Genomic DNA, 27,954 nt, shown 5'->3' with positions numbered 1-27,954 from the left:
TAGCCAATCACTTTGTCGAGGGAGTCCATGAAGTGTGGACACTTAAAGTTAAACGAGGCAGGGGTTGTGGTATAGGCTTACCACATGCTTACCTAGAATTCTCAAGCACTGCACTGCTAAGCTAATTAAGAGTAATACCAAAGCAGCTACAGTGGAACCTCATTGATACAATTCTACGTAATACGTTTTTCGGCATGATACGTCTTTTTCTCGTTTCTCGGCCGATGCCCCATAGGAGCTATGTATTTTCATGTGGTTGATACGATCGCTTTTCCCCCTGAAATTGGATGATACAACTACGAACTGGTATTTCTGAAACTCGTAGCTTTAAATTCAAGTGTACTAGATTAAATTACTCTCCAATGACCCACGAACAACATGTTAAGGGCCCGGCGATACTAGTGAAAAAACGCGCACTGCGCACCGACGGCAGCAAAACGCGTGCGCCGGAAAAGCTGCCACGAAGCAGGTTTTTCGTGCCTTGGGAGGGATTGGTCCTGGGCCGATATAAGTTGGCGCGCTCTGGTGGCAAACGAGCCGCAAGCAAAGCTGACCAGTGAGAGCTGCCCCCTTCAGTGATGTACGTGCAGGCACAGCCAGTCTGGAGGTGCGCGCTCGCTCTTTAAGGAAGGAAGGGAGCACGTGCCTCCAGATCGGCCGTGGCACAGGAAATTGGTGTCATGCGGACCCGCCCGACCTCTATTTTCGCACTCGCAGTATCGTCTGCTAGCGTCATCTTTTGCTCGCGCTTCTTAGTTTACCGTAAAAATAAAAATAATAATAAAAAAGCACAGAAGGCGGCGTTGATGACGACCAAGATGACGGCATTGAAGGAGGTGGTGACAGCTCCGGCAACCGGTGCTCAACTACGGGCGACGCACTCACAGCGTTAGATACTTATTGGGGATCACAAATGCGCAGTTGAGTGAGGAAATGGCGGCTTCGCTTTTTTTTAATCTTTCGAAAGAACTTGTTTGCCCACTTTAAAAAAAAGAAGTTCAGCAAAAACTGTCGAGCTATTTTAAAGTTGCTCAATAAAAGTGTTTTGGCTGCGGTTCGTGTGGTGTCGTGATGCTGCTTTGCATAACACACGTGTTATGCGGAGCAGTATCACTCGGCACCACAGGAAGCTTTGCTATCGAGTTTGTCACGAAGTAAGCCTGTTTTCTAACGTTTTAGGGCTTGCTTTGGATGATAAAATTTTTGGATCATACGTTTTATTTTCTGGTTCCCGCGAGGATCGTATCAACAAGGTTTGACTGTACTAGGTTGAAGGTGGTACTAGGTGGAAGCGCATCAGATCTGAGCGATCACGTTTGCACATGCCGGTGCTGTGCTTCGAAACTGAATGGGAAGCCTTCTCCAGGTTAGTCTTGTAGAGTGCACTGACATCCAACAGCTCAAGAGAAGGAAAGAAGTTCCTCTCGTGCCAGGTTATTTTCGCCGTCACGTGGTACTCACATCTGAATCCTCACTCTATCTCTCGCTGTAGCTGCATAACTAAAACCGTGACTGCCACCATTACGTATGTGTAATGAGGGAAAGCCAAATGTCAGAAGACGTGAGAGTTGTGCGAGTAAGACATATGTTAGGGGATGCCTGAGAGTCAAGCATTTTCCATAAAGTGCAGTGTAACAGACAATTTCAGCTCGGTGAAATTCACTTCTTCAATTCGGGGAAATTCAACTCCGTGAAATCACCTTCACTCGTACCTGTGCATCTTAACAAGTTGCACATGGCTGCTCAGTAGAAATACTTGTGTGCTTATGTGCAACACTCATATAATGTTCATGCTGGTAGCAGAAAGTGGGACACAGACGTAGCTTTGCTTCAGTGTTGGTAAAGCAAATAACGGCGCACATGCTTGCTTGACTTCCTCGTAATTGAAGCCAAGTTGGCTGCACGTTGTTTGTGTCTCTGAAATGTGTACTTATCAAAAATGCAAAAGCAGTGCAGTTCTTTTCAGTGCCCGTACTACGTGTGAAACTTGAGCAGAGTGGATGTTAAGCAATGCTGGGCTGAAGATTTTTAATTTTGCATGGCGTGCCGCTTTAATACCTCGCAGGAGAAACTGCGGCAATCGGAGGAGCGGCTGGAACGTGCCGAGGCTGAGCTGGAGACCCTGGCACAGCGCAATGCCATCCTGCAGAGCCAGCTGCAGGAGTCTGCCCAGCGGTTGGCCCGGGAAGAGGCACGTCGAGTGGCCAGCCTCCAGGAGCAGGCGCAGCTACACGACCTGTCCACCTGGGAGACGCGCGTCCGGGAACTCGAGCAGACACTCGCCACACGCGAGATGGCCACCAGGTAAATGATTTTCTGGGTCTTCCTGCCTGGCTGGGGTTCCAGAAAGCAGTGCCTATCCATAAAGAGCCAGAAATATCCAGAAGTTCTGTGCTTGGCAGTAGTTTCTGAGAAGTACGCGTGTCTTTCCATAAAAGACAAAATCTTGCATGACTTACATGCACTTTGCATGCACTGATTACTTGTGGCAGCGGAGGCGGCTTTGGGGCACACCACACACATGCTTGCATATAAAGTCTTCTGGTAAGGTTAACATGTAATTGACATAAAAAAATGTCGCAGTTTTGCCCGAAAGGCGATGCATCAATTGCGATAGCAAATTAGTAGAGAGCTATTCGGAGTAGGGATAGTAGTTTTATTGGCTGCATAAACTTGCACACATTCGCTTACTAACTGAATTAACAAGCGTGGTGTTAGCGCGCACAAGCAAACATGAATAGATCACACTGAATGACCACAGACAGCGACTGTCAAAACGCTGGCAGCAAGCGCAGCCACCGCAGCGGGCGAAGGTTGGTGCGGTCTATCGCTTCAACGGAAACTGAGCGGCGAATGCACAACGCATACAAAGGTCAAAGCCGTGTGGAGATAAGAGACGGTGCGGGCGACTGCCACAGCCGGGCAAAGTACGAGCGCAGTTGTTGGCAGAGTAGAAGCTGCGCCCCCCCTCCCTCCCGCGCTGGCTTCCCGCTTTCTTGCTTTTGCGTGGGAGATTGAGTGGCAAGTTCCCCTTGCGCCTAGTTGCATGATACGCCTTTGGTGCCGGAGCACAGCGTCGCCCCACCTCCCTCCCTCCCATACCCCCACGGCCTTTCGCGCGACAGTCGCGTTTGCTTTCCACCGTGCGTTCGCTCTCCATGATAGCGCGCGTCCCCTGCGCGCTTTTGCTTGCGCATACGGCGCGTGGCGACGATTTTATCGCCCTTGGACTTTATACGGAATCTCACGGCAACGGCGAGGACGACGGTGACACCGACGGCAGAAATCCGGTTGAAGTGTCCATATAATTGCTATCGCAATAATATGCATCAAAATTTGTTGCAAGATTGATGTGTACTCATTGATGTGTACTCATCCTTAAGTATTGTGCAATGTCGTTGATACGATCTTCACGGGAACCGGAAAATAAAGCATATCGTTTAGAAATAATATCATCCAACATATCATCCAACCAAATCATTTTGTCGGGAAAAGAAAAATTATACTCATCATCCCAAAAAATGTATCGCGCAGAATCGTATCAACGGGGTTCCACTGTACGCAGTAACCCACATTCAAAACTGACATACAGTAGAACATAATTGGTACGATCTTGTTTAGCATGATTTCCCAGCACCAACGTTTATGATCAGAAACAAAAAAAATGACTCAATATAGCTACGCTCCTTTTTTACTGGTTGATAAGTTCCCCGAAGACATGATCTTTCGCCACCAACGTTGAGTACATTGTTGTGATTCTATGATACGTTTCCCAGCCACTAGAATCATTATCAACAGGAAACAGCGCGAAGCGCGCATGATCAAGAACAGTAGCCATTCGCCACAGCAGCTTGCCTGCGATACTTGCCAGGCTCATTGTACTCTCCTGCCTGTGCCACGTGAAAATGCCGGGGCGCACTCAGTTTCCTATTCCGGTACCAGCAAATCTCCTCGCAGGTGGTTGCATGCCACATTCACAGCTATCGCCGTCAACCCTGTCACGATAAGCTTTTTCACATATCTGTTTGAGAGTGCATGTCGTATTGCTGTTGGAAGCATACTGCACGCTTTTAATAGGCGATAACTCAAACCTGCTGCTGTTCCCTGCAGTCTCTTTGTGCGGGACTGTCCTGAGTGTGCATCCCTTGCAGAAACGAAAGCAGCCCACTGTCGCCGCATTGGTTGAACAAACTATGTGGCATCCTCATGCACCACTTCCACAGCCAGGAATGGCGCTGGCACTAAGACAGCTCACTCATGCAACACTTGCATTGGTCAGTTCGATAGCTTCGACAATAGCATTGAGGAAGCGCAAGTCCTTGTCGCGCAAGTAAAAACTGAAAAAACTCGTGTTAGAACCGCAACCTGAAGAGAAAGCACATAGACATCACCAGTGAGCTTGGACTGTGAACATAGAGTGTCAACATGTGCTGACTGTGCGGCGTGTTGGCGACCATGTGACATTCTGTGGGTGCAAGGCCGACAGTCAGACGATATGCCTTGATGCGCATAGTCTTTCCATGTGGCAAATGATGGAGATGACATGATCGAGCGCATGAGGCTGAGCACATGCGCGGCTCGTGCCGTGTATTGGAGATCATGTGTGGGTGGGGCGAGCCAAGAAAGCTGGCAGCTTCAATGCGCATGCAGTGTTGGATGTCACATGATCTGCTGTGTTTTGTACTAGATGGGTGTCATGTTTTGTTGAAATGTTGAAGCGAGGGACAGCACAGAATGTTTGCCTTGGGACCAACCAGCACGCACGCTTCTAGCTCCCGGTACTCCTCGTCACACTAGCGTTATGACTGCAAGTGCTTGGCAGTCATTGAGTGAACTCTGTTAATGTGTCTTTAGGCACGTTACACAACGCTTTAGTTAGTGAGATGTTTAGTGCAATTTACAACTGCCCATAAAACTACAAGCCTTCCTTTTGCTTGATAGTCGAATACATTGCTATCTCTGTCAATGTTCAAAAAAGTGCGTCCATTATGCAAGTAATCACGGTAATCGTCAACATGCTGTAATCTTTTGGCAGCATTAACATGACAGTGCCAAGGGGCTAGAGACTTACTCTCTCTCAGACGATCGCTTTCAGTGTGCACTTATTGGCTCGTTGGGTAAAAACGGATGAGCTGATTGGCTGGCCGAGCACTGTGTCACGCAAGGGCAATACAGTAAAATCTCGTTAATTCGACCCCCATTAATTCGGAAAATCTGATAATTCGTACACATTCTTTGGTCCTGGCAGGTGTATGCATTATTTAAGGCAATGAAACTATCGTTAATTCAGACGTATCTGGCCGCACGTCGGTTAATTCGGACAACTCTCGGGGCTCAGCGAGCGTGGAGCGCCGCAAATGCGCGACACAAAACAGCAAAAACGGCATTAGCGTTCACCAAGACGAAGCGGCGGAGTTCACATTGCCATAGTCATCAGTGGAAATCGTACGCGAATGACAGCAATGCCAGAACGCTTCGTGCCTATTTGAGCCTTTAAAGCCTTTATTCTTGCGTTTACCGCCACACTTAGCACCGTGTTGGCCGCGAGCCTTCATGACTGCGTAGTCGCCATCCACGATCGCGTCGACAGCGGCCTCAATTTCGTTCGCAGCAGTTGCAGCAAACAGTATTTCGTTTTTACTCAGTGCAAAGCTGTCGAGAATGAAGAGCACCGCCTACATTGCGATGGCTGGCGACCTGGTGACACTGCCGAAAAAATATTTGGGATGTGTGCAAAGCGTGTCTCAGATAAAGACGCATGCTGTGAAAGAAATTGAAAGGCCTTCGCTGCTGCAAGCGCTAATAAGTCAGGCAATGACGAGAATTGTGCCTTCTGCACTGCTTTTGTGCAAAATAGAAACAGGATTTGCTGATTCATTCAATAAATTAAAGCGTGTTGACGTAGTAAACATTTGCTTATTGTTTTCTTGACACCCTCGATAATTCGACATTCGGTTAATTCAGACATTTGTTTTGGTCCCGTGAAATCTGAATTAACGAGGTTTTACTGTAGTACAGTAGAACCCCGCTGTTACGTTCCCGGGTGCTGCGTTTTCCCGGCTGTTACGTCGTTTTCGGCCGGTCCCGGCACAGCTCCCATAGAACCCAATGTATTGGTAACCCCGCTGTTAAGCCGCAACTGTGGGACCGTTCCCGCATCATACGTTGCGAACTGCCACACCACGCCGGCCCGAGCGGCCATTTTGACTTTTCATGTCGCTTGGCTTGGTTGCTTGACGATGGCATTGGCCGCCCGAAGTGCTGGGGGCGACATTTATTACGTATTTTCGGTTTCCGCCAGCAAAAGTATGGCCTTTGATATCCGCTTTTGCTATCTAAAGATGGTGTCTATGACGCGTTGCGGCCCTAAAATTGGTTTTGGCTCATAGATGTTCCGTATAAAGTCCAAGGACGATAACGCCGTCGCCGCGCGCCGTATGCTTTCTTTCGCCCGCGAGACGCAGTCGTCGGCTCCCCTCGCACGCTGTCACTCGCACATACAGCATACGTCGCCGCGCGCCGTATGCTGTATGTGCGAGTGAAAGCGTGCGAGGGAAGCCACGCGGCCGTATGCTGAATGTGTGAGTGAAAGCGTGCGAGGGGAGCCGACGACCGCGTCTCGCGCGCGAAAGAAAAGCAGGGAGGAAGCGCGCCTCCTTCCGTTGCGCTCGAGGCACCAGCGAGGGAGCGAGGGGGGGTAGCGGGCAGCGTTGTGCTCTGGCATCATACTGCGCGGCGGCACGCGCGCGGTCCCGTGGACCGTATCTTGAAAGCGATCTGCGTGGGGGGCAGATTCTACGCAGTGTAGGTGCGTCAGCGGCTCGTGGCTTTGTGCGTGTGCTGCGTGTTTTCGGCGCTCAGTTTTGGTTGAAGCGATAGACAACAGCACGAAGGTCACTTCGCTCACTTCTGCAGCGACGCTTAACTGTGCGTGTTCGCGCTCATCGAGTGTAATGTGTTCATGTTTGCCTGTGGACGCTGACACCATGTTTGTTAATTAGTTAATAACCGAATGTTTACAAGTTTATGCAGACGATAAAACTACTATTCTTACTTTGTATAGCTCATCGCAATCGATACTTCGGCTGTCGGGCGAAACTACTTTTTGTCGCACGTAAGACTTAAAATAATACTGTGTGCAGTTCAACACTACTCCCATTTCTCAATTTTTCCTGTTTCCTGGCTCTTGCGTTTCCCGGCTCTTACGTTTTTTTTTTACGGTCCCGTGAAAAACGTAACAGCGGGGTTCTACTGTATCATTGAAAGTGATTGTCCAAGAATGCAACCCCTGGTACAGGGAGTAGCATTTAAGAAGGATGTATTCATTCTTTGTGATTCATTGGCACTATCGCGTTGTCTATACTGGGCACTTGCGTGTCGGTGCAGGGAGCAGGAGCGCATGCACAAGTCCAACATCCGTCTGCTGACGCGCAAGCTCCGCGAGAAGATGAAGGAGCTCAAGCTGGCCCAGGTGCAGCTGGCCAATGCGGCCAATGCCGAGTCACAACAACAGGACGACCAGTTGCAGCGGCAGGGCCAGAAACCGGTCAACCAGGAAGTCCAGACCCTGGAACAACCGCAGAAAGCAAGTGCCGAAGCTCAGACCGATGCGGCGGCGAAGATTCAGGAGGAGCAGACGGAGCTCGCTGAAAAGAACCAAGAACTGCTGCTGCAGCTTGAAAGGGAACAGGGACGGCTCGCCGGTAAGTGATCTTGACTCTTTTTGATCTTTGCACAGTTTCGTTCGTGGCTAATTTTGAGGAACGTGCAATAAAAGTGCGGACACTAAGAGGTGGAGGTCAAGTGGGCAGTGCTCTCATGACTAAAGAACATCTGTTTTGGCACAGCTGCCAGCATTCTTAACAAAACAATGCAAAAACACGCACACATAAAGAAAGAACATGCAGAAATATACATACTGAAACAACATATGGAACATGCAAAAAAAACAACAACATACGGGGCACAAACATACATGAAGCGGGAGCTGTTCATTTTTACATTTTCCCGCTGGCACTTTCTGCTATCAGTTTGATGCATTGCAAATTAGTATTTCGATAAATGTGAAAGCATGTGCAAAGATCAGGCAGATTAGCCGCTGGAAGGCATGTAGATCATGTTGGGTACGTGGAGACTAAGTAAGCGCCGCTTCAGCAGTCGTCAATCACTTGGTCTCAGGACCGATCATTGATGAGTCACTCGTACGAAGATGTTAGTGACGAGCACTCCACAACGCCTTGTGGCCCGTTACCCCATCGGCCAGTGGTAAATTTTTGTCACGGCCATACTACCGAGGTCTTTAGGTCTAAGTGGTGCTGCTTCGTCGGGCCTCAGCAACAAAAGTTACAATGAGGTGCCGAATACTAGACACAGATTTATTCGCAGCAGCCGCGTGACACTCGGAAAGTGAACAAACCACCCCACAAACAAAAGGGTGTGTACGGGATGGCAACAATGCTATTCACAACTGCCATCTTTGTGACACACAGTGCAGTGGCCTCTCGTTCCTGATGCTGTTCGTCGCGGCCATGACAAGGTGCCATGATGAGCCCACTTGCTGAGCTCACTGCGGCTCGCTGAGGACAACAGCGTTTGGTGTTTGGTCGGTCATGGGTGCCGAAATCGGAAATAGTGGCGTCTACGTGAACGTACCAAATCAAATTTAATCTGTGGGCAACGGTTCAGTAGCTGGATCGTTGTGGACACACCCTACTCTGCCGTAGCCTTTGCAGTGCAAGGCATTGAAGAAGGAGTGAAGCACCGTGATGGGGATCAAATGTGATCTTTGATTGCCAGTAACTCCGCTTCTGCTGGACACATTGAACCACATTTTACTGCAAAGAATTTCTGAAATGGTCTATTTTAACGTGAGATGCATTTCTCAATTTCAATAAAAAATGTTTCACAGCCCTTTTAATTGGTCGACCCGCACATCACCAATGATGGCTATACGTGTAGCGGTGATTGAGTAACGTGATGCAGGGTTCGTGCTTTCGTCTGTTGTACAGATTGGCCTTATGATAAACCACCTGCCGTAAAGATGGGAAACTCCTTTGTATTTTGGAGAAAAACTGAAAAAGCAAAACTTTCTGTGTGTTAAGGGATTGCCGTAAAACACAGGTCTACTATTAAACAGAACCTCGGTTTGTCACCTCTGGACAACATGCCACCTCTGGACAACGTCCTACATGAGTGAACTCATGTCGTCCATAGGACGTCTGAATTATGTCCCAATGCCCGTGCACCGTTTTGGAAATAAATAGGACATTCGCCGAACACTCAGTTTTGGATATCCTACTATGGACATTCCAAGGGCATTGCGCATAGACTTGTTTCGGTTATCCTACCACAGATGTCTTAAGGATATCGCACATGCACCTTTTTCGGCATACACCTGAATATTTGTCCTCCAAGAGGCTTTGTGTGAGTTTTTTTGTTAACAGTATTAAGTTTTCGCGCTTGTTCGAATTACAATTTGAAGCTGTCATGTCTGTAGCTTGTGTGCGTTGTACTTTGTGAATTTTCTGTCTTAGTTTACTTTTAAAAGTGCAGTTAGTTCAATGAGCCTCCTGCACGTGGCAGAAGGCCTAGAAGAATGAGGAGTATACTTCACTTCAGCTCGTGCGTGTGCGCACATAATATGCGTACATGATGTACCTGTTCTTAACGTGTGGGTGCTCTGCCTGTTGCATTTGTCACACAGTGTATGCTGTTTGGCAAATGCAACCAAATACAAACACAAACAAAGACATATTGAAATTGTGTCTTTCAGGAAATGCTGAATCCAGTGAGGATGATGGCCTCTCCTTGTATCAATATGGTGAAGCAGCTCATCAAAGCGAATCACCAAATCTCCTAGGAAAGTTTAGCATACTCTGTCACAGCAGCCAGGCATTTAGCCTGAAGCGTACCCTGAACATTTATAATTGCTAACTCTCAGCTGTGAGCACATCTAGTACTTTTCTTATCAGATATTTCTAGCACTTTTTAGAAAACCGAAGAGAACACGAAAGGAGGAACGCTCGTTCTTTACTGTTTTCTTGGAAAAATTAGTCCATGTGGCAACAGAAGAATGTGCTCCAAGAGCACATGCCTATCACTGCTCATCGTGTTTGCATAGCAATTAGCTGATGAGAGAGATAGCTAAATTCTTTGACTGCACAACTGAAGGGGCTTTCACACAGCTATCGGCTACTTCTTTCAATGCAATGTCCGTTACCTTTAATTTTTCCAGCTAACATCAGTTGAGGACCAAAGTTCTTCCTGTCCTGGTTTTCTTCTTCTTTCTTAAAGGGACAGACAACCGCTCAGAACTTGAATTGAGATAACCCCGCGGATGGAAAGATCGTCTATCGTATTGGCTAGAACGGGTCCAGTCTTTCTCATTAAACGTGGATTTATATTTTTAATTCTTCACTAAAGGTCGTGAAAAATGACCTTTGGCGCCCCATGCGGCAAAAACATGAACCTATTTAAGAGGTCTACCACGTGACCTTCTACAGTGTATGCTGTTCCTGGTCCTTTTATCTATTATGAAATGCAGTAACATTCTTTCTACTATAAGCTTTTTCTAACTTACAATGTGCAGATAAGCCTTCGTTTGTAGTGAGTAGAAAAGTGGCGCTGCCTTCGCCTTCGTTTTTGATGACTTGGCTTGGCTCGTCTATCGACTGAATAACGATGACGGGGGCCAGCCAGCCATGCTGTAGGCATGTACTTGGGAAAAAAACGCGGTGCAGCTATAAGAAAGGTCTGTACAGCAACGCAAACTTATTGTACCAGTCTATTTACCTTTAAAAGTGGCTGTAAAGGTGACTATATAGGTGGTCAACCACAGTTGCACTTCGTCCAGTGAAAGCAGGACGATGGGCGGCTTTCACAATTTGCGAGGCGGGCTATCGGCATCGTTATCACTTCTCAGCATTGCTGGAGGAGGGACTCTTATTTTTTTAGAGGCTGCTCAGATCAAAAAGTTCTGCTTACAAAATATGCACGCACTTTTGGAAATAATCGCTGCAGGTGTAAACACCACCGAGGGGGAGCTTTTCGTTGCGCCATAAAAAACTGGGTCCATAATTATCGGTTGCGAGTCCCTTTAATATTGCCAGAAATGCCCCACGATGTTGAGTTTCCTACTAATCAAACTTTCTGCATTAATACTTCTCTTACTTGGGCAAGCTTTGCTGTGACTGGGCTAACCACAGTCCCGCAAGAGCAGCGAGTTGAACTACAGTTAGTTCACGATAGATGCATAAGCAGACGCTTAAGTGTGGTGGAAACTTAAATAGGCTCCAAAAAAAAAGCGAATTGGCATTTTCAGTGATCTCTCCGGTTTCGAACCCTTACTGTGACACAGTCATCTTCCCAAGAACGACCCCTTTGTAATGAAAAAAAAAAAAAATGTTCTCGTCCACTACAGTACTATATTGCCTACTGTGGACTCCAAGATGCGTGGACTCCCGCACCACCACTGTCGGAGTCTGCATCTCTTGTGAAAGCCTGCATAAATTGCTAAGCTCCAAAGGTGCCCCATAGTACAGTGGCTAGCACGTCTGGCTCACCACTGCACATTGCCACAGGTGCATGAGTTCAGTCCCCATTGGTAGTGGCGGGTAAAGTTTTGTTTTTCCTTTGTCACATGGTGCGAGAGTGAATCTGAGAACGAGGAGGTGGCCTGAGGATGCAACGTGATAATGACGACGGTGATGGCGTCATGGAAAGGACAGATGTACAGATGCATCAAAACCAACTTCAAGCTTTTAACTGCTGATGCAGTAACAGAAAGTGGTTCAAAATGTCAAGCGAAAGGTGCGTGTGTTTCGTGCATCCTTCTCAACCTGTGCCCCGTGCCGCTTTTTCATTTGCAGGTTCCTTGAAGGCACAGGAGGAGCTGCGTGCCTGCGTGGAGCAGCTGGAGCGCCAGCTGTCGGAGCAGGGTGGCCGCATGGCCGAGCTCCAGTGCCAGCTAGAGCAGGTGCAGGGGCGTGCCGACCAAGCGCAGGCGCTTCACCAGACCTCGGTGGCCGACCTCCAGCGGGAGCTGGAGAAAGAGCGCACGCTCAGCAAGGAGCTGCGGCAGAGGGTGAGTGGTGCGCTCCTTCCGTGGTCAGTGGAAGCTTTGTTGTGGGGGACTTTCTCACCTCACCAGACGTTTTTCTTCCCCACACGACTCTTGCGCCTCCTTCACGCTGCAATATGGCGTTAGCATTGGAGCACTTGCGCCACCTCTTGTTGTAGGCGTCTAACTGGGACACCAACCTCCGCCATCGCTCGTGTGTCATGCGGACAAGACAAATGCTAGTATACGCAAAAGTTATGCAGGAAAGATGAATGTTGGGTGGCACAAGAGAATCTAGCATCCCCCTGGCGTAGGACATGGCACACTCCATACAGCAAGAAACACTCCCAAGAAGAAGCTCCCAATCGGCCCCAGTGGAAGCGGGACCAGCCAGGCATTGCAATCTCAGTTGATCACTGTCAGCAGTAGCTTTGCACCACAGACTGACTGCACTGTGACTGCAAGAGTCATTGCAGATCCCTGCAGATGTCATCAAATAGTTAAGCGTTCTTGAGAACATAAGATGAGGACATAGTCATGCTATGTGCAGTGCTCAGTGTAACAATGTAACTAAGTCGGTAAAATCGTCAATTTACTTCATTATATCGAAATTTCGTTATATTGAAATTTGACTTTTTATCCAAATAGGTACAGTTGCCAATCGATTTTTTTTTGCACGGGAGAGGCCACAAGAGTTTCTGAATTATCAGGCAGTCGTAAAAAGCAAATTTGAATTAGAAAAAAATTCATTTTATTGAATTTGAGAGTCGATGATGAAAGATATAGTTTCATGCCATGTCGACCATATCTTCACATCGGCAGTACAAAGCAAAGCCAGTCATGCTTTCATGTCCATTCCACCCAAATTCTTCGTCCACCTCTCGCTTTAACGCGTCTTCAAAACTTATATACAGTTCAGTTCCATTAATTCGACCTTGACGGAGCTGACAGACTTGATCGAATTATCGGGCAGATTAAATTCAACAAAATGGGGAGAAAAAAAAAAAGCTAAAACACCCTGCAGATTCATTTGTCACTATTTGCCAGAGGCTAACACGCCCCCAAATCAAATGCGTGCCCACTTTCTACGTGTTTAATGTAGAAGATCACCATAGAAATGAAATTAAAGCTCCTAAACAAGGTACAAATCTAAAGCACACCCGCTTTTTTAGCACGAAAAATGGGCTAGGGTCTATGTGTTGCACAATGGCAGTCAGTTTTCTAAACTCAGCTGTGCCTCAGCTGTGCCTAAACTCATGTGGTAAAGCATACAAACGCCATGAAGCCAGTTTCGGTTTCCTATCCAATTGCACTGTGCTGGCTCTTTCCGGCCCAATTTTCGTGAAAGAAATTAAATAAGAAATATGTGTGCATTGGGATCGGTTAAATACTGTTAAAACATTGCGAGCTACAGGTCTTGCTTAAAGATCTTCCTAGCGCAGGCCGAAAATAGGCATTTTTGATGGGAGATGGCGTGTGCTCAGCACATGCACTTTCCTCTAAGCTCCGCCGAGACAGATGCTTCAACTAAAGGGGTCGCTATTGGGGTCACCATAGGGGTCAGACACATGCATGCTCAGTGGTCAAGTTCGAGTTACCTGACAAAGGCCAATTTTAGAGTCGTAATAAAGTTTGGTCCCATAGAAATGGAAGGGAAAAAATGCAAGATCGCGGTAACCACAGTCGTATTAACGGAATTCTGCTGTATTCTGATTGTGTGTACGTTTAAACCACAGTTATGAGTCAGCACTCATCCTTGTGTTTTTTCCCCTGTCTGTGCAATTTTTACTTTGTGCGCGTGGCTGCGGCCCGCTGACCGTTGGTCCCTCTCTCGCTTGCAGATCTTTGAGGAGAAGCGGCGTGGGGGCCAGCTGCAGCGTCAGCTGTCGAGCCTGAAGCAGGGTCTGTCGGAGGCGAGCCAGTCAGCAGACGCAGGCCGCCTGAAGGCCCAGGCACAGGCCGAGCGGGCGCAGAGTCTCGAGACGCAGCTGCGGGAGGCACAGGGACGGCTGGAAGCCCTCCGGGGGGACCTCGCTGCGTCTCAGGCAGCCAGGCAGGAGCTGGAGGCTAAGCTGCGCAATGCCCACGAGAGGGACCCCGCCCTTGAGCAGCAGATGAAGGTGAGCTGTGCCTGTGATTCGGGACATGCGTGTCTTGGAAGGACCAGAGAGACTGTAGTACCAGTACATCCTAAGTTTTATTTTGGAACAAGAACAAGTAATGAAGAACGTACCAATGTACCCCTCGGCAGTCCCATCTCCTTTCGTTGCCTCGATGCAATTTCTTTTTGCCTGTTTTCTGTAGTGTAGTAGGTGAGTTGCTGCAGTTCCATGGAAGCACTAAGTCTTCCTTGCAGCCTACTTTGGATAGCACTTTGTACTGTGATGGTACATTTGAGTAACTACTTTTGAGTGCTTTAGAGCACTTCTGGTGGTGCTCTTGGTATTTGGCTGATCGAAATAGAGCTCAGGAACCCATTCGCTTGGTTCATTCCTGCACTGTACTCCAGCTCGGAAAGTTCGTACCAGAATCTGCCTTTTTCACGGCCCGACGGCGCATGCGCCCTGTCCTGGTGGATTAGTCGCAAAACGTTTAGAAAGGGTCGCGCACGTGGCCGTGCGGCCCCATCTTAGGCGAAGGTCCTCCGGAAAAAAAAAATAGCACTTGGATGCGCGCTACTGCAAACACTCATACTGTGTACCGCGTTGAAACTCCTCTGGTAGCTCGATGTCGGTGCGGTACTGAAAACGTACGTAGCGTAAGACTGAAAGTCCACTTTAAAACAGAAAGAGGCGAGGGCTTCGTTTGGACTGCACAGGGAACCACGTGCACGTATATATAGTTGCCGCCTTGCATTGATGGCTATAATAGCAAATTTATCGATAAATCCCTGCGTTACATTTGGACGGCACTTAAAAACACGTTGCTGAAGAAGACTTTTTGCAGCGTCGGCCCTCACTTGCTGGTAGTGGCAGTGTGTGCCTGACTTCACGTACTTGTGAAGTCTGGCGTGGTAACACTGGGACAATATACGAGACCGACAAGACGCTCACGCCAACGATTGGCCGACTATTCAGCACAGTGTGTCGCTCAGACGATTTTATCACATACAGTATAGACCATTTATAACGTAACCGCTTATAGTGCAGGAACGGATATAGTGCGGTATTTTCAGAGTCCCGTTAATTTTCCCATAGCACTCCATGTATACACGTATCGCTTATAGTGCAGTTGCGGGAAACGAAATACCAGTTACAGTGCGGCTGCCTGGGAGTACGGAAGTCAGCGGAGACGGCGAACGCTCCCCTCAAACGGGCACCCCAAGGAGTTCACGAGGAAGAAAGAGAGACGAAGTGGAGGAGAAGGGCACGTGGTGCGAACGAACAGCCAGTGAGGCTGAAACCAGAACCTTAGAGTGCAAGAAAATATCACGGCGCACATAGCAAGCGAGGGCCATGAAACTGCCAACGCCGGCGAACGCTCGCTTCACGATAACGGCAGTAAACGAAACTTCAGGGAGGGAAAGGGGCGGCGCCGGCACGGCACGGCGAAGGGCGCACGCGGAGAGTGTGGAATGGGAGGGAGGAGGGCGGCAGGGAAGCGGATTTCGCCTCGGCAACTCCGCCGCTTTGGTGGCTCCCCTCTCCCTCCCTCGTAGCTTTCTCACCTTCGACTGCCACCGTGCGCGCCCGCAGACGCCGCCGCTCCAGCCAGCCCGGCGCCAGCTCCCTGAAGTTTCGTTTTCTGCCGTTATCGGGAAGCGGGCATTTGCCGGCGTGGGGAGTTTCGTTGGCCGGCTTGGGACAGCGCCGCTGCTTCCCTCTGCACCGTAGCCGCAGCGTGCAAGGTGAACACGTGACTAAAAAGTAGAGGAAATATAAAGGAGAAAGAAGGGTTCACTGCCATTTTCTACACGTGGCTACGGTAGCGTGGCTGAGACGTCGGCACGTACACGCATGTTCCGGCGCAATGCAGAATCGGCGACCTTGCCATTTGAGAGAGGGTGAAATTTCCACCGCATTTTTTTTTCTTTCTTTTTTTTATTATTTTTTTTTGTTCGCGCATGACTTTGAGGCGTCTCTCCTAAGCTCTTATTCTATGGCGGTGCCGGAGCAATGCCGATCGGAGGCGCCGCCGCGTGATTTGGTTCGAATTAACGAGATTCAACTGTAATTTGAATGCAAACGTTCTAGCCACATTCCTCGGCTGTCGCATACGCGTGGCGGCTCGGTGCACATGTTTTGCATGTTTGCGGGCCTTGAAAATTGTTGCTTTGGTTATAGTGCGGTACCGCTTATAGTGCGGATATTCGCGACTCCGGCGACTTACGTTATAAGCGGTCTACACTGTACCAGGCTTTCAAGATGCAACCGACGAGCGCGAGTTGTCGTACTGCGACGGGATTTCTTGTCGACGGCTCCGATAAAATCAGTGTGCCGACCATCGTTCGACCGAACCCCACCCGATAGGCCGTCGAATTGATACGATAACGCGATAGCCGCAACGCCTTCGTTTGTACATATTGCTACACGCGTGTGGTATTTGATTGTTTGACCGAGGCGCGCGGGCGCCATCACTCGAGAAAAGAAGAGGAAGAACGAGCTGGGCTCGCGCTGTGAACCTAACCGGTCAGCGCTGCAACCGCTGTTGTAAATACAACCTGCAAATAGTTGCCCGTCTTACTGACTCGTTCTTCGCGTAACATCGTGGTGGAGGTGGAACGTTCCCCGTCCTCGCCACGGAGCTCCGAAGCGGCCGCACCGTCGTCTTCTCAGCCATGGCTTTCGATGGAAACACCCCGTCGCCACCTACACCTGCGGCGCCTACCACAACGTACGTTACGGTTCCTAGTCTCCGTGATCCTGGGACATTCTCCGCCCAAAATGGCGTTGACGTCGATGACTGGCTCAGCATGTATGAGCGTGTTAGCCGAAGCCACCACTGCCAATGTGATATATTATCTGGACGAGACACTGCTTGTCTGGTTTCGCACCCGTGAGGTTGAGATATCCAACTGGGACACTTTCAAAGAGCGGCTTCGCGACCTCTTTGGTAACCCGTCAGGTCGCCAACAGGCTGCGCGAAAGGAGCTTGCTACCCGTGTCCAGGCGTCGACAGAATCGTACGTCACCTACATACAGGAAGTGCTCGCGCTTTGCCGGAAAGTCGACGAGCACATGACCGAGGTTGACAAGGTGGGCCATATCCTAAAAGGCATCGCGGACGACGCCTTCAATTTGCTCGTCTCTAACGACGTCTCTACTGTCGACGCCATCGTCAAAGAATGCCGCCGCTTCGAGGTAGCCAAAAGCCGCCGCGTCGTCCCACAGTTTTCCCGGCTCCCAAACACCCCTGCCACATCCTCTTGCTCCGCTCTTCCTGCCACACGACCTTTTCAAGAGAACATCACTCGTATCGTTCGCCGTGAGATTGTAGCGGCGGGTCTGGTCCCCCTTCATCCACGACCCCTCGACGGTACCTTTGACCCAGCGGCCCCTACTGTTTCCGTCATACAAGCAGTTGTGCGGCAAGAAATTGCAAACCTTGGCATCCCTACCGCCTGCTCTGTCTCCCGACCTGATTCGGCATCCATTCCCATGGCCACATCCTTCAACGACCAGTATTTCGCTCCCCGACCACGCAATCCTGCTGAATGGCGTACCCCCGACGACAAACCGATCTGCTTCCGCTGCCACCGAGTTGGTCACGTATCCCGCCACTGCTGCAGCACCTGGATGCCGCCGTACTGGAGCTCATTCCCTGCTCCTCGCCCATACGCCGACGCTCGCCGTTACTCACCTCGCCGCCCGTACTCTACTTCTGATGCCCCTGACAGCCGCTCCTCCGGGCGATCGCCGTCGCCTCAACGCCGTCGCTCCCTGTCACCCCAACCTCGCCGCTTTTCCTCGCCAAACTGCCGGACGGAAAACTAGGCTATGCAGCTCTTGGAGGTAGCGCTGCATACCGTCTGTCCTGTACAAATCCTCCGCTGATGCTCCTCACGAACGCGAACCTAATTGACGTAGACGTGGATGGTGTTCGATTCAAGGCATTGGTTGATACTGGAGCCCAAGTGTCCATAATGAGCGCTAATCTTTGTCGTCGCCTCAAAAAAGTTCTTACGCCTGCCATCACTCGGGCCGTACGCGTCGCCAATGGCGCCACTGTTGCCGTCAGTGGTATGTGCACTGCGCGCGTAGGAATTGCTGGCCACCACGTTCCAGTCCTGTTCACCGTGCTGACCAGTTGCCCTCACGACCTCATCTTCGGGCTCGACTTTCTGACGACGCATTCTGCCCTCATCGACTGTTCCACCGGTACGCTGTGCCTCGAGCTTCCTCTTGTTTCCGACGTTCGCCCCGAACAACCGAACACCCTCTGCACTACAGCGTTTGTTCGGTTACCTCCAAAAGCCCTAACCTTCGTCGAATTGGCCTCAACGGCAACCGTGCCTGATGGCGACTATGTCGTTGCACCTATTCGTGACGTCCTCCTGGCGCGCGACGTCTCTGTGCCACACTCCGTCGTTACCCTTGCCGCTAATCGGATGTGTCTCCCCGTCATCAATTTTGGCTTGACGAAACAAGTGTTGCCTGAAGGCATAGTGGTGGCCACGCTCCGGTCTGTGACAGACGACCACGTCACTGCTTTTGCAGCCGACGCGTCTCCAGATCCTCCTGATTACCCACAGGATGCCTTGAACCTCGACGGCCCATTATGTCCCATGGTCGCTCCGGACCTCGCCCCTGACCAAGCAGCCGCCCTATTTCGCCTTTTGTTGTCCTACCGCGACATATTTGACACTGAAAATCGCCCACTTGGTCGACGTCCCTTGTTCAGCATCGGATAAACACTGGTGATGCTGTTCTCATTCGCCGCCGACCGTATCGTGTGTCCACGGCAGAGCGGCAAGTTATTCAGCAGGAAGTAAACAAGATGCTCGCCAAAGGCATTGTTGAGCCTTCGTCGAGTCCTTGGGCGTCGCCGGTCGTGCTCATCAAAAATAAAGATGGCACGTGGCGTTTCTGCGTTGATTACCGCCACCTAAACCGAATCACCAAGAAGGACGTTTACCCTTTACCACGAATTGACGACGCTCTTGATTGTCTTCACGGTGCCAAATACTTTTCGTCCATTGACCTTCGATCTGGTTATTGGCAGATTTCCGTCGATGAGCAAGATCAAGAAAAGACCGCTTTCGTCACTCCAGATGGCCTCTACCAATTTAAGGTTATGCCGTTCGGTTTATGCAATGCCCCCGCCACGTTCGAACGGATGATGGCCTCTCTGCTTCAAGGTTTCAAATGGTCAACTTGCCTTTGTTACCTCGACGACGTCCTTGTGTTTTCTCCTACATTTGAGACAGACCTTGAGCGCGTTGCAGCCATCCTTGACGTCTTCCGCAAGGCTGGGCTCCAATTAAACTCATCGAAGTGCCACTTCGGGCGCCGACAGATTACAGTGCTCGGCCATCTCGTCGATGCTTCCGGAATACAACCCGACCCGGAGAAGGTTCGAGCAGTAACGGCTTTCCCTGTACCTCAGTCTGTCAAAGACATCCGGAGTTTTGTGGGGCTCTGTTCTTATTTCAGACGGTTCGTGAAAGATTTCGCAGCAATCGCTCAACCACTCACAGAACTTATGAAGAAAGACGTGCCTTTTACGTGGGGTTCCCCTCAGGCTGCTGCATTTTCACGCCTTATCACGATTCTGACTAATCCACCGATCTTGGCCCACTTTGACCCGTCCGCAGCAACAGAGGTCCGAACCGATGCCAGTGGTTATGGGATCGGCGCCGTCTTAGCGCAACGCCAACACGGACACGACCGTGTTATAGTCTACGCTAGCCGACTCCTGACAACTGCAGAGCGCAACTATTCGATTACCGAGCGCGAATGTCTTGCTCTCGTCTGGGCTGTTTCAAAGTTCCGCCCATATTTATATGGCAAGCCCTTCTCAGTAATCACAGACCATCATGCGCTGTGTTGGCTTTCGTCGCTCAAGGATCCTACTAGCCAGCTCGGTCGTTGGGCTCTCCGACTACAAGAATATCCCTACACAGTGACGTACAAGTCGGGACGCCAACACCAGGACGCAGATTGCCTCTCTCGCTACCCAGTCGAAGACCCGACCTCTACGTCTGAGCCTGACACCGACGCCTGCATTCTCTCTGTTTTTCCACTGGTCCATGTCGCCGACGAGCAGCGCTGTGACCCGTCCTTGCGTGTCATCATTGACCGCCTGGAACCTCCACTTGCCGACAGTTCCCTTCGTTTATTCACACTTCAAGATGGCGTACTCTACCGCCACAACGTTCACCCCGACGGCCCAGCATTACTCCTTGTGATCCCTAAGCACCTTCGCTCGGCTGTTCTCCACGAACTTCACGACCTCCCCACTGCCGGTCACCTCGGTGTGTCACGTACCTACAACCGGATCCGCCGACGCTTCTTTTGGCCTGGGCTTGCTCGCTCCGTTCGAAGATACGTAGCTGTGTGTGATAAATGCCAGCGACGCAAGACACCATCGACGCTACCTGCTGGGTACCTACAACCAATCGACATTCCCGCGGAGCCATTCTTTCGGGTTGGGTTAGATTTACTTGGTCCCTTTCCTCTTTTTACCTCTGGGAACAGGTGGATCGCTGTGGCCACAGATTACGCCACGCGCTCCGCCATCACCCGAGCCTACAAGCTGCGCCACAGATGTTGCCGATTTTCTTTTACGCGACGTAATTTTATTACATGGAGCTCCGCGACAACTTCTCACAGACCGTGGCCGGGCATTCCTGTCAAAAGTTATCGCGGACATCCTGCAGTCCTGTGCCACGAGGCACAAGCTATCCACGTCATACCATCCGCAAACTAATGGCCTCACGGAGCGTCTTAATCGCACTCTCACGACATGCTCACGAAGTATGTCTCTTCAGACCACACAGACTGGGACCTCACTCTGCCGTTTGTCACCTTTGCCTATAATTCCTCGCGCCGCGACACAGCCGGCTATTCCCCATTTTTCCTCCTGTTCGGCCGAGCACCAGCACTGCCCCTCGACACAACTCTCCCTGTTCACGCGGCACCCACCAGTGAATATGCACTTGATGCCGTCGCCCGCGCTGCTCACGCAAGGGAAATTGCCCGTGACCGCCTTCTGAACTCCCAAGAGAGTCAAAGGCGTTTGTATGACCAGCGACACCGAGATGTGCACTTCCCGCCTGGTTCTTTGGTGCTTCTATGGTCTCCGTCGCGTCAGGTCGGCCTGTCAGAAAAACTGCTGTCGCGTTACACAGGCCCCTACCGAGTGCTTCGTACCGTGACTCCCGTCACATACGAGATCGCCCCTGACGCCCCATCTGCTTCCCAGTTCAGCGATATCGTGCACATTACACGACTGAAGCAGTATCACCCTCCCAGTGTTGACATTTAGACGCTCCGGGACGTCGCTTCTGCCGCCGGGGGATTATGCTACACGCGTGTGGTATTTGATTGTTTGACCGAGGCGCGCGGGCGCCATCACTCGAGAAAAAAAGAGGAAGAACGAGCTGGGCTCGCGCTGTGAACCTAACCGGTCAGCACTGCAACCGCTGTTGTAAATACAACCTGTAAATAGTTGCCCGTCTTACTGACTCGTTCTTCGCGTAACAATATAATTAATCACGCTCAAAGTGAGTTATAACATGCCTATGAAGTTGAAATGCACAAACTTCAACTCTCGCAAGCCGTGCGCATAAAGTTTGAACCAATGTTGATCCTGTTCAGCGAAGGTTAGGCCTGGCGCCGTCAAGTTCGTGCACCCGCTGCCGGCAGACCTGAACTGAAAATTAAGCAGCTATTACGAAGGAAACTGCTTTTATTATTCAGTTCTGCCCTTAGTGATTCGAAATAAACTACTCTTCGCTTCGTACGGCGCGTACACAATAAGCTGCAAGCGGGAACGGAGCGCTCTGCCCAACGGCTGTGCCAACATCTGTATATGTTACACCGTTCCCGTAGGCTGCTCGTCGTATTCGCAACGTAGATGGGTGGGTCTTTACGTGTTGTCATGCTGACACATTTCTTAATTCCTGAGATGTACTCTTTACCTATGCGTCAAACGCGAAACAAGAGGCGGTACATTCGGTACAGCAGCGTAAACAACCGCCTCGCTTAGTCATATATCAACGGTGTCAGTGACGGCATCCGCGTTTTCGCGGGAGAACAACACGGCCTTTAAATGAGCGCTTATGCGAGTACAGTTTTCTCTAATAATGCTTTAGGACATGCGCAAACTATATGTATGATGAAGTTAAAGAAAAGCGAGAATCAGTAATAAATTAACAGACCGATATATGTGACTAGATCACAATCGCCATTATTTATGTGGCTCAACCGCTCATACTGACTCGTCTCACGGTAGAAAAACACAGTTCATATGCGCAGATATGCGTGTTTTATTCTACGTTTTGACATTATTTCATATCAGCGATGCACCTTTTCCTCAATATTTGACGCTAACAACGATCTGTGGCTGTATATGCCAATGTAAGCAAGCAAGAAGTCGGCGACAACGAACTCCAAAACAGCCACGACAGCAGACGGAACTCAGCGTCTCTTTATCGGCCGCTTTGTTAACAAAACAGTGCACTCGGGTCTGCTCACCCTATATATATATAGTTGGTGAGTGCTACAAACGCACAACCGATGCGCACTCAACATAGGCTCAGGTTCACAAATCAAGCGGAGAAAACCCCGGCACCCTTCCAAAACGTTTCCAGCGGCATGCGGCAGAGGGCAGCACAGGAAAACGAAAAAGGCGGATTACGACTGTGACCTGAAAGAATTTCGGTGACGTTGAGCATTTGTTAGTGTGAAGCATTTGTTGCCTCCTTCCGGGCATCTTGTGGCTGCTCGTTTGGGCCCTTTCAATGAAAAGAAAATGTGTTCATTGGTGAGATTCAAATCAGGGTCCCCTTTAGCGTTATTTGAATGCTGTATCCATTAAGCCACAGATACAGGCGTGAAACGAACTAATAATTGCCAACCTTACCCCTCTCCTTCCCCCAGGGGCAGCTGGCACTTTGAGACGATTGGCACGTGTGTCGCATCACGTAGCAACACTTTGCTTATCAAAGCGACAGCAGCTGCGCTTGGGCCAGTTTCCCCCATGGCTCCAACACAAAAATGTTCTCTGAGATTTAGGTGCATGTTAAAGAAACCCAGGTAGTCAAAATTTAATTCAGTCTCGCCTCACTGTATAGTGTACCGCATAATCAGATGGTGGTTTTGACACATAATACTTCATAACTTCATTAATTCAAATAATTAATCACAAGGCTGCTAAGGAGGTGCCATAGAAGAAGCAGTGTGTCGACCAGCAAGGCGTACGTATGCCGAGCAAAGCAAGGAGAGGAGCACGAGGGCATTCTGGCACGGAAATGTCAAGCCTGATGCCTCCCATAATCTGTTTGCAACACGATTTTGACCCGAGTGATTTAAAAAGTATATATTTTACACACTTTTTGTATTTACCGCGTTTGAATGCAAGGTGATGCTGTGTGTGGGTGCATGGCTCTGAGCGATGCTGCATTCTTTTTCTCGTTGGCTGCAGTTGCTGAGCTGGAACGTGAAGGAGAAGACCCAGGAAGTGGCGGCACTCCAGGAGCGTGTGCGGTTGGCCGAGACTGCCCACCAGGCTGAAGTGTCGGCCCTACGTAGGCAGCTTGAGGTACGTGGTGACACCGCGAGCTGAAATATTGCACCGTTTTCTGGAAAGCACATGTTTTTCGTAACATTTGCTTTATGTTACTATAGTAACATATACGCTACCTCGCAACATTTACTATATGTTAAGAGGCCATTTAGCTGCGTAGAAAATCGTGAATGAAGGCCATTTTTCAGGCATTCAGGTTGCCTGTGACAAATGGGCTCTCACATGTTTGCTGCACCGAGGATCCCAGAGGTCACGCTGTGCTGGGTGCTACTGTCTGAGTTCGTTGTTTTACACATACCCTTCGAGATACGTATAGGCTGAATTGAGCAAAACTCTTTGTTTACCGCTTACAGCGCTCTTCATGTAGTCAACAGTGCTTTTGCCATATCTCCTTGTGCAAATATTCAGGAGTTTTGAATATCAATCAAACATTATGCTGTTTGGTATTCGCTTTTGTTTGAATTTCAGTATTCAGAATTCTCAATGTATTCGGAACGAGTCATATACCAATACAGAGAGGGCGCAACACTCTGCAAATAGTACTACTGAAAAGGGGGTGTGACGAGGTAGCACCAGGGACTTCTTCTGCAGAAAAATCCAATAAAATTTACGGAACTGTGTTTTCTTTCATGTAGTATAATAATTCTTATTACAGTAGGGTACTGTTAATTTAACTCTGGTTAATTAGATCTTTGGGTTAATTCCATCCCGACCGAAGGTCCCAGCCGGCACTCTTACATTTCTATGGGATTGTTATGGATTGGTTTTCTATGGGATTTGTTATTCCCACCCAGAAATTAGTCTTCGCTGGATAATTTGAACTTGGCTGCTCATCACACATGTACCCTACCGAAATGGTGACTGCCGTGATGACTCCAATAGCGGCAGTATCTCTATTAGCAGCGCTTAAAGTGAATGGGGTGAACACACGTCACCTCCCGTCGAGAACGCCTGTTTCCAGCCTGCCATAGGTAGGTTTTTAAACAATTATGGTGGCTCTCAATGTCTGGTAACAGTATTTATTATATCCTAGCACAGACCTTTCTTTTTGCGAAGAAAATTATGCCGAAAATTGCCTGCGTGATGCATTTCAATATGAAATATATACTGCATTCCCGGTGTTTGTATTCTTTTCCACATATAATACGACTGTAATGCAGTGAAGCTGACTTTTGGAAACTGCCTGCCATTGTGCAAGATATATTAGACCCTTGGCCATCTTACCTGCTGAAATATCGTTTGCACATTACAATGCATAGACGCTCTAATGTCACTTCTACCTTAGTTTTCTATTTTGGACACAGAAAGCGGGCACACATTTGATTCGGGGACATGTTAGAATCTGGAAAATACATGAATTAGCAGTGTGTTTTGGTGTTTTTTCTACCTATTGCTTAATATGACTTGCCAGATAATTAAATCAATTTTGTCGGTCCTGTCAGAGTTGAATAAATGGAAGTTGACTGTATTATGGATGCTTTTCTGCAGTTAACTACTCATAAAATGGGACATGGGACCTGGTACCCTTTGTTTTCAGAGTGGCAGTGCAAATCTGACCTACATTGGCATCATTTCCTCGCCTATGAAGGCTCTGCTCTTGGGAAAGTGGCACCTTAGGTGGCAACTTCAAGCACTGATTGATCGCTTAAGCTTGGTCTAACACTTCTTTAGTACATTTTTTTATAGGAGTACTAACATTATTTTTCTGTCATTTTTTTTCCTCTCTTTAATAGATTGTGACTGTCCGATCAATTACACCATGAAGCCTTCTCCTCAAATGCAACAAATAAATAAATGCATCGCATTTCAATGCAACCAATTCAAAATGCATGACAAGTGCAGCGTGGCTTCAGCCTTGATCTGGGTCTCGTTTCATCAATGAAATCTGAGGTGGTGGTCACATGGTATGAGAAACCACTGACAGTCTAATTAGTCATTCTGGTGCAGTGGTTTGCAGAGCACACCATGACCTTGTTGGTAAAAGCCAAGCATGTTTGACACTAACTCTGTGGTATAATAATGGTGAGAGAAAAATAAAGGTTAGAGCAGGGCTATGTGTTCCTGCAGTGGACATAAATATAGGCTGATAGGACATAAATGTGTTCCTAGAGGTACGGCAGCAGAAGACTAGGCCTGTCCCATGTTGAATGCAGAGAAGCGCTGAGTAAATTGTCTTTGCTTTTCACGTACCTTCAGAAACATGCAAAGCCTGATGTTAGCAAGGCTCTTCATTTACCACACTTCGGGTAGTGTTTTGCACAACACTTGTATTTTCTTTCACTTCACTTCACTGCTTTGTAATCTTTGTCATCGTTTAATGTTTACTCATTTTTTTTGCCATTTTCTTCTTGTAAACGTAACCTTTGTATTATAATGCCCTTTGGATGACTTTAGATAAGTGAATAAATAAATAAATAAATAAAGAAATAAATAAATAAGAAGAATATTGGCTGATGTTGTGGTGTGCATCCAGCTTTCAGTGACATGGTCATGGTGCAGTGTGATGACTAGCGCACTGGGCTGACTGATGCAGTTTGCAGTAGGCAGCTTGCACCATCACGTGAGCGCAGCTTCCAGTTTAAAGGAATGAATTGTGGTGCAAGGTAAAAAGAAGAAGGACAACCAAGGAGGAGACGGGATAGGGTGCCAAACTTTCAACTAGTTTTATTTCTAGCACATTACCCAAATATATCTATTTCCAAAAATACGCGCACAAAGACATGGTGCTGGAAATAAAACTAGTGGTAAGTTTGGCGCCCTATCTTGTCTCCTTCTTGGTTTTCCTTCTTCTTTTTACCTTGCGCCACAATTCATTCGTTTAGCTATGCACCCACTCGCTCAACGCACTACCCTGCTAAAGCATACCTCCAGTTTCCGTCACGTAAAAGCGATACCTGCTCCAAGGCCAAAGTTGTATCACACGTGGCGTGCATTTCAAACCAGTTGCTTTAGCAGATGAAATAACTGATGATTTGTTGTGCACTAGGGGAATGGAGGCCTTATAGAGTTGGCAGCTGCCCATTAAAGCAAGAAAAGCGAGACATAATTTTTGCCACTTGTATCTTTCCTGTTCCATGAATTGCTCTGACTTGTATGCATCATCTGTCAGGAGGCCCAGCAGCAACACTCCAACCTGTCAGCCGAGCTGATGTCGGTGCGCAAGGAGAAGTTCACCTTCCAGGCCAGGCTGCAGGAGCTCAAGAATGTGCTGCGCTCACGCATGGAGCAGTGCAAGGTCAGTGTGCAAACGCGTGTACCTGCAAAGTTTTTCTTTTCTTGTTCCCTTGTCCCGAAAGCAGGAAGAAACCGTTTCTAGGGGTGGCACGGACCAGGCATCAGCCGAGCTCATGCATTGGTCGACACTCTTGCTGTTTTCGCTGATCCCGTATCATCTCACCGATGTCACACGATAACAAGGTGCTGCAAATTTGGAGCCTATTGGTTGAGCTGGAAACCGAAGTGTCAACCTCTGTTAGTCAGGTAATAAATACCTGCCACAATGGCTGTATGCGTTCTGCTGCTGAGCCAGCCATGGGCTCAATTTCCTGCCATGTTGGCGGCATTATGATGGGGGTGCAACGCAGGAACACTTGTGCGCTTAGATTGACATGCACAAGTGCCAGGTATACTTGTTTGGCTGTCAATGCGTGCCCCTGACTGTGGGCGAGATAATTCGTGAATGAAAAACATCCTATAGGGAGCCTCCATATGCATGCTTGTACCTTGTTTTAGGGCGGTGTCAGCCTTTGAAAGGGTACATGCCACCACCTGTTAAATGCTGGGATAAACTTTACGTTAAATGTAGCAATTTTCGAGACTCAAAACGGTGGTCTGCCAAGAGGCCACCCAGACAGTGACCGTAACGTGGTCACGGTCATAACGGGGTAAATAACATGGTGAGAACACATTGATATGTCTGCAGTTATAGGGGGTGAATGTAATTCAATAAAAGCAAGGATGACAGAATGTCTATCGCCATCTATGTTGCGAGGAGGGCTTGTCATAAGCCAAAAAGTGACTGTCACTCATGACAAGCTCAGGTCATCAAGATCCCTTAAGTGGTTAAACATGGCTCTGAGTTGCTGCTTGAGTGGCTCTCTAAAATTCTCCTGCCATAAACCTGAGAAAAACTTCATTGAAACTTCTGTTATGAAAATTAACACTCTTGAGCACTTGAATAAATTTACCATCATATAAAGTGCGAGAAG

At 48.8% G+C, this 27,954-nt stretch overlaps 1 protein-coding gene across 1 annotated transcript in view; it reads left to right on the top strand.

Annotated features, from left to right (window-relative positions):
- Window positions 1-27,954, top strand: part of LOC119444606 (ciliary rootlet coiled-coil protein 2) — a 43,624-nt gene that overhangs the window by 2,105 nt on the left and 13,565 nt on the right. Inside the window, exons 2-7 of the mRNA XM_037708977.2 lie at window positions 2,066-2,304; window positions 7,387-7,703; window positions 11,868-12,082; window positions 13,900-14,178; window positions 23,645-23,761; window positions 26,856-26,981. Of these exons, the coding sequence (XP_037564905.1) occupies window positions 2,066-2,304; window positions 7,387-7,703; window positions 11,868-12,082; window positions 13,900-14,178; window positions 23,645-23,761; window positions 26,856-26,981 (1,293 nt within the window). The remainder of the gene's footprint in view (window positions 1-2,065; window positions 2,305-7,386; window positions 7,704-11,867; window positions 12,083-13,899; window positions 14,179-23,644; window positions 23,762-26,855; window positions 26,982-27,954) is intronic.

This window comes from Dermacentor silvarum, chromosome 3, assembly GCF_013339745.2.
Source record: "Dermacentor silvarum isolate Dsil-2018 chromosome 3, BIME_Dsil_1.4, whole genome shotgun sequence".
In the NCBI taxonomy this organism is placed as follows: Eukaryota; Metazoa; Arthropoda; class Arachnida; order Ixodida; family Ixodidae; genus Dermacentor; species Dermacentor silvarum.
Note: the sequence above shows the minus strand (reverse complement) of the source record. Positions and strands in the feature narration are given on the sequence as shown.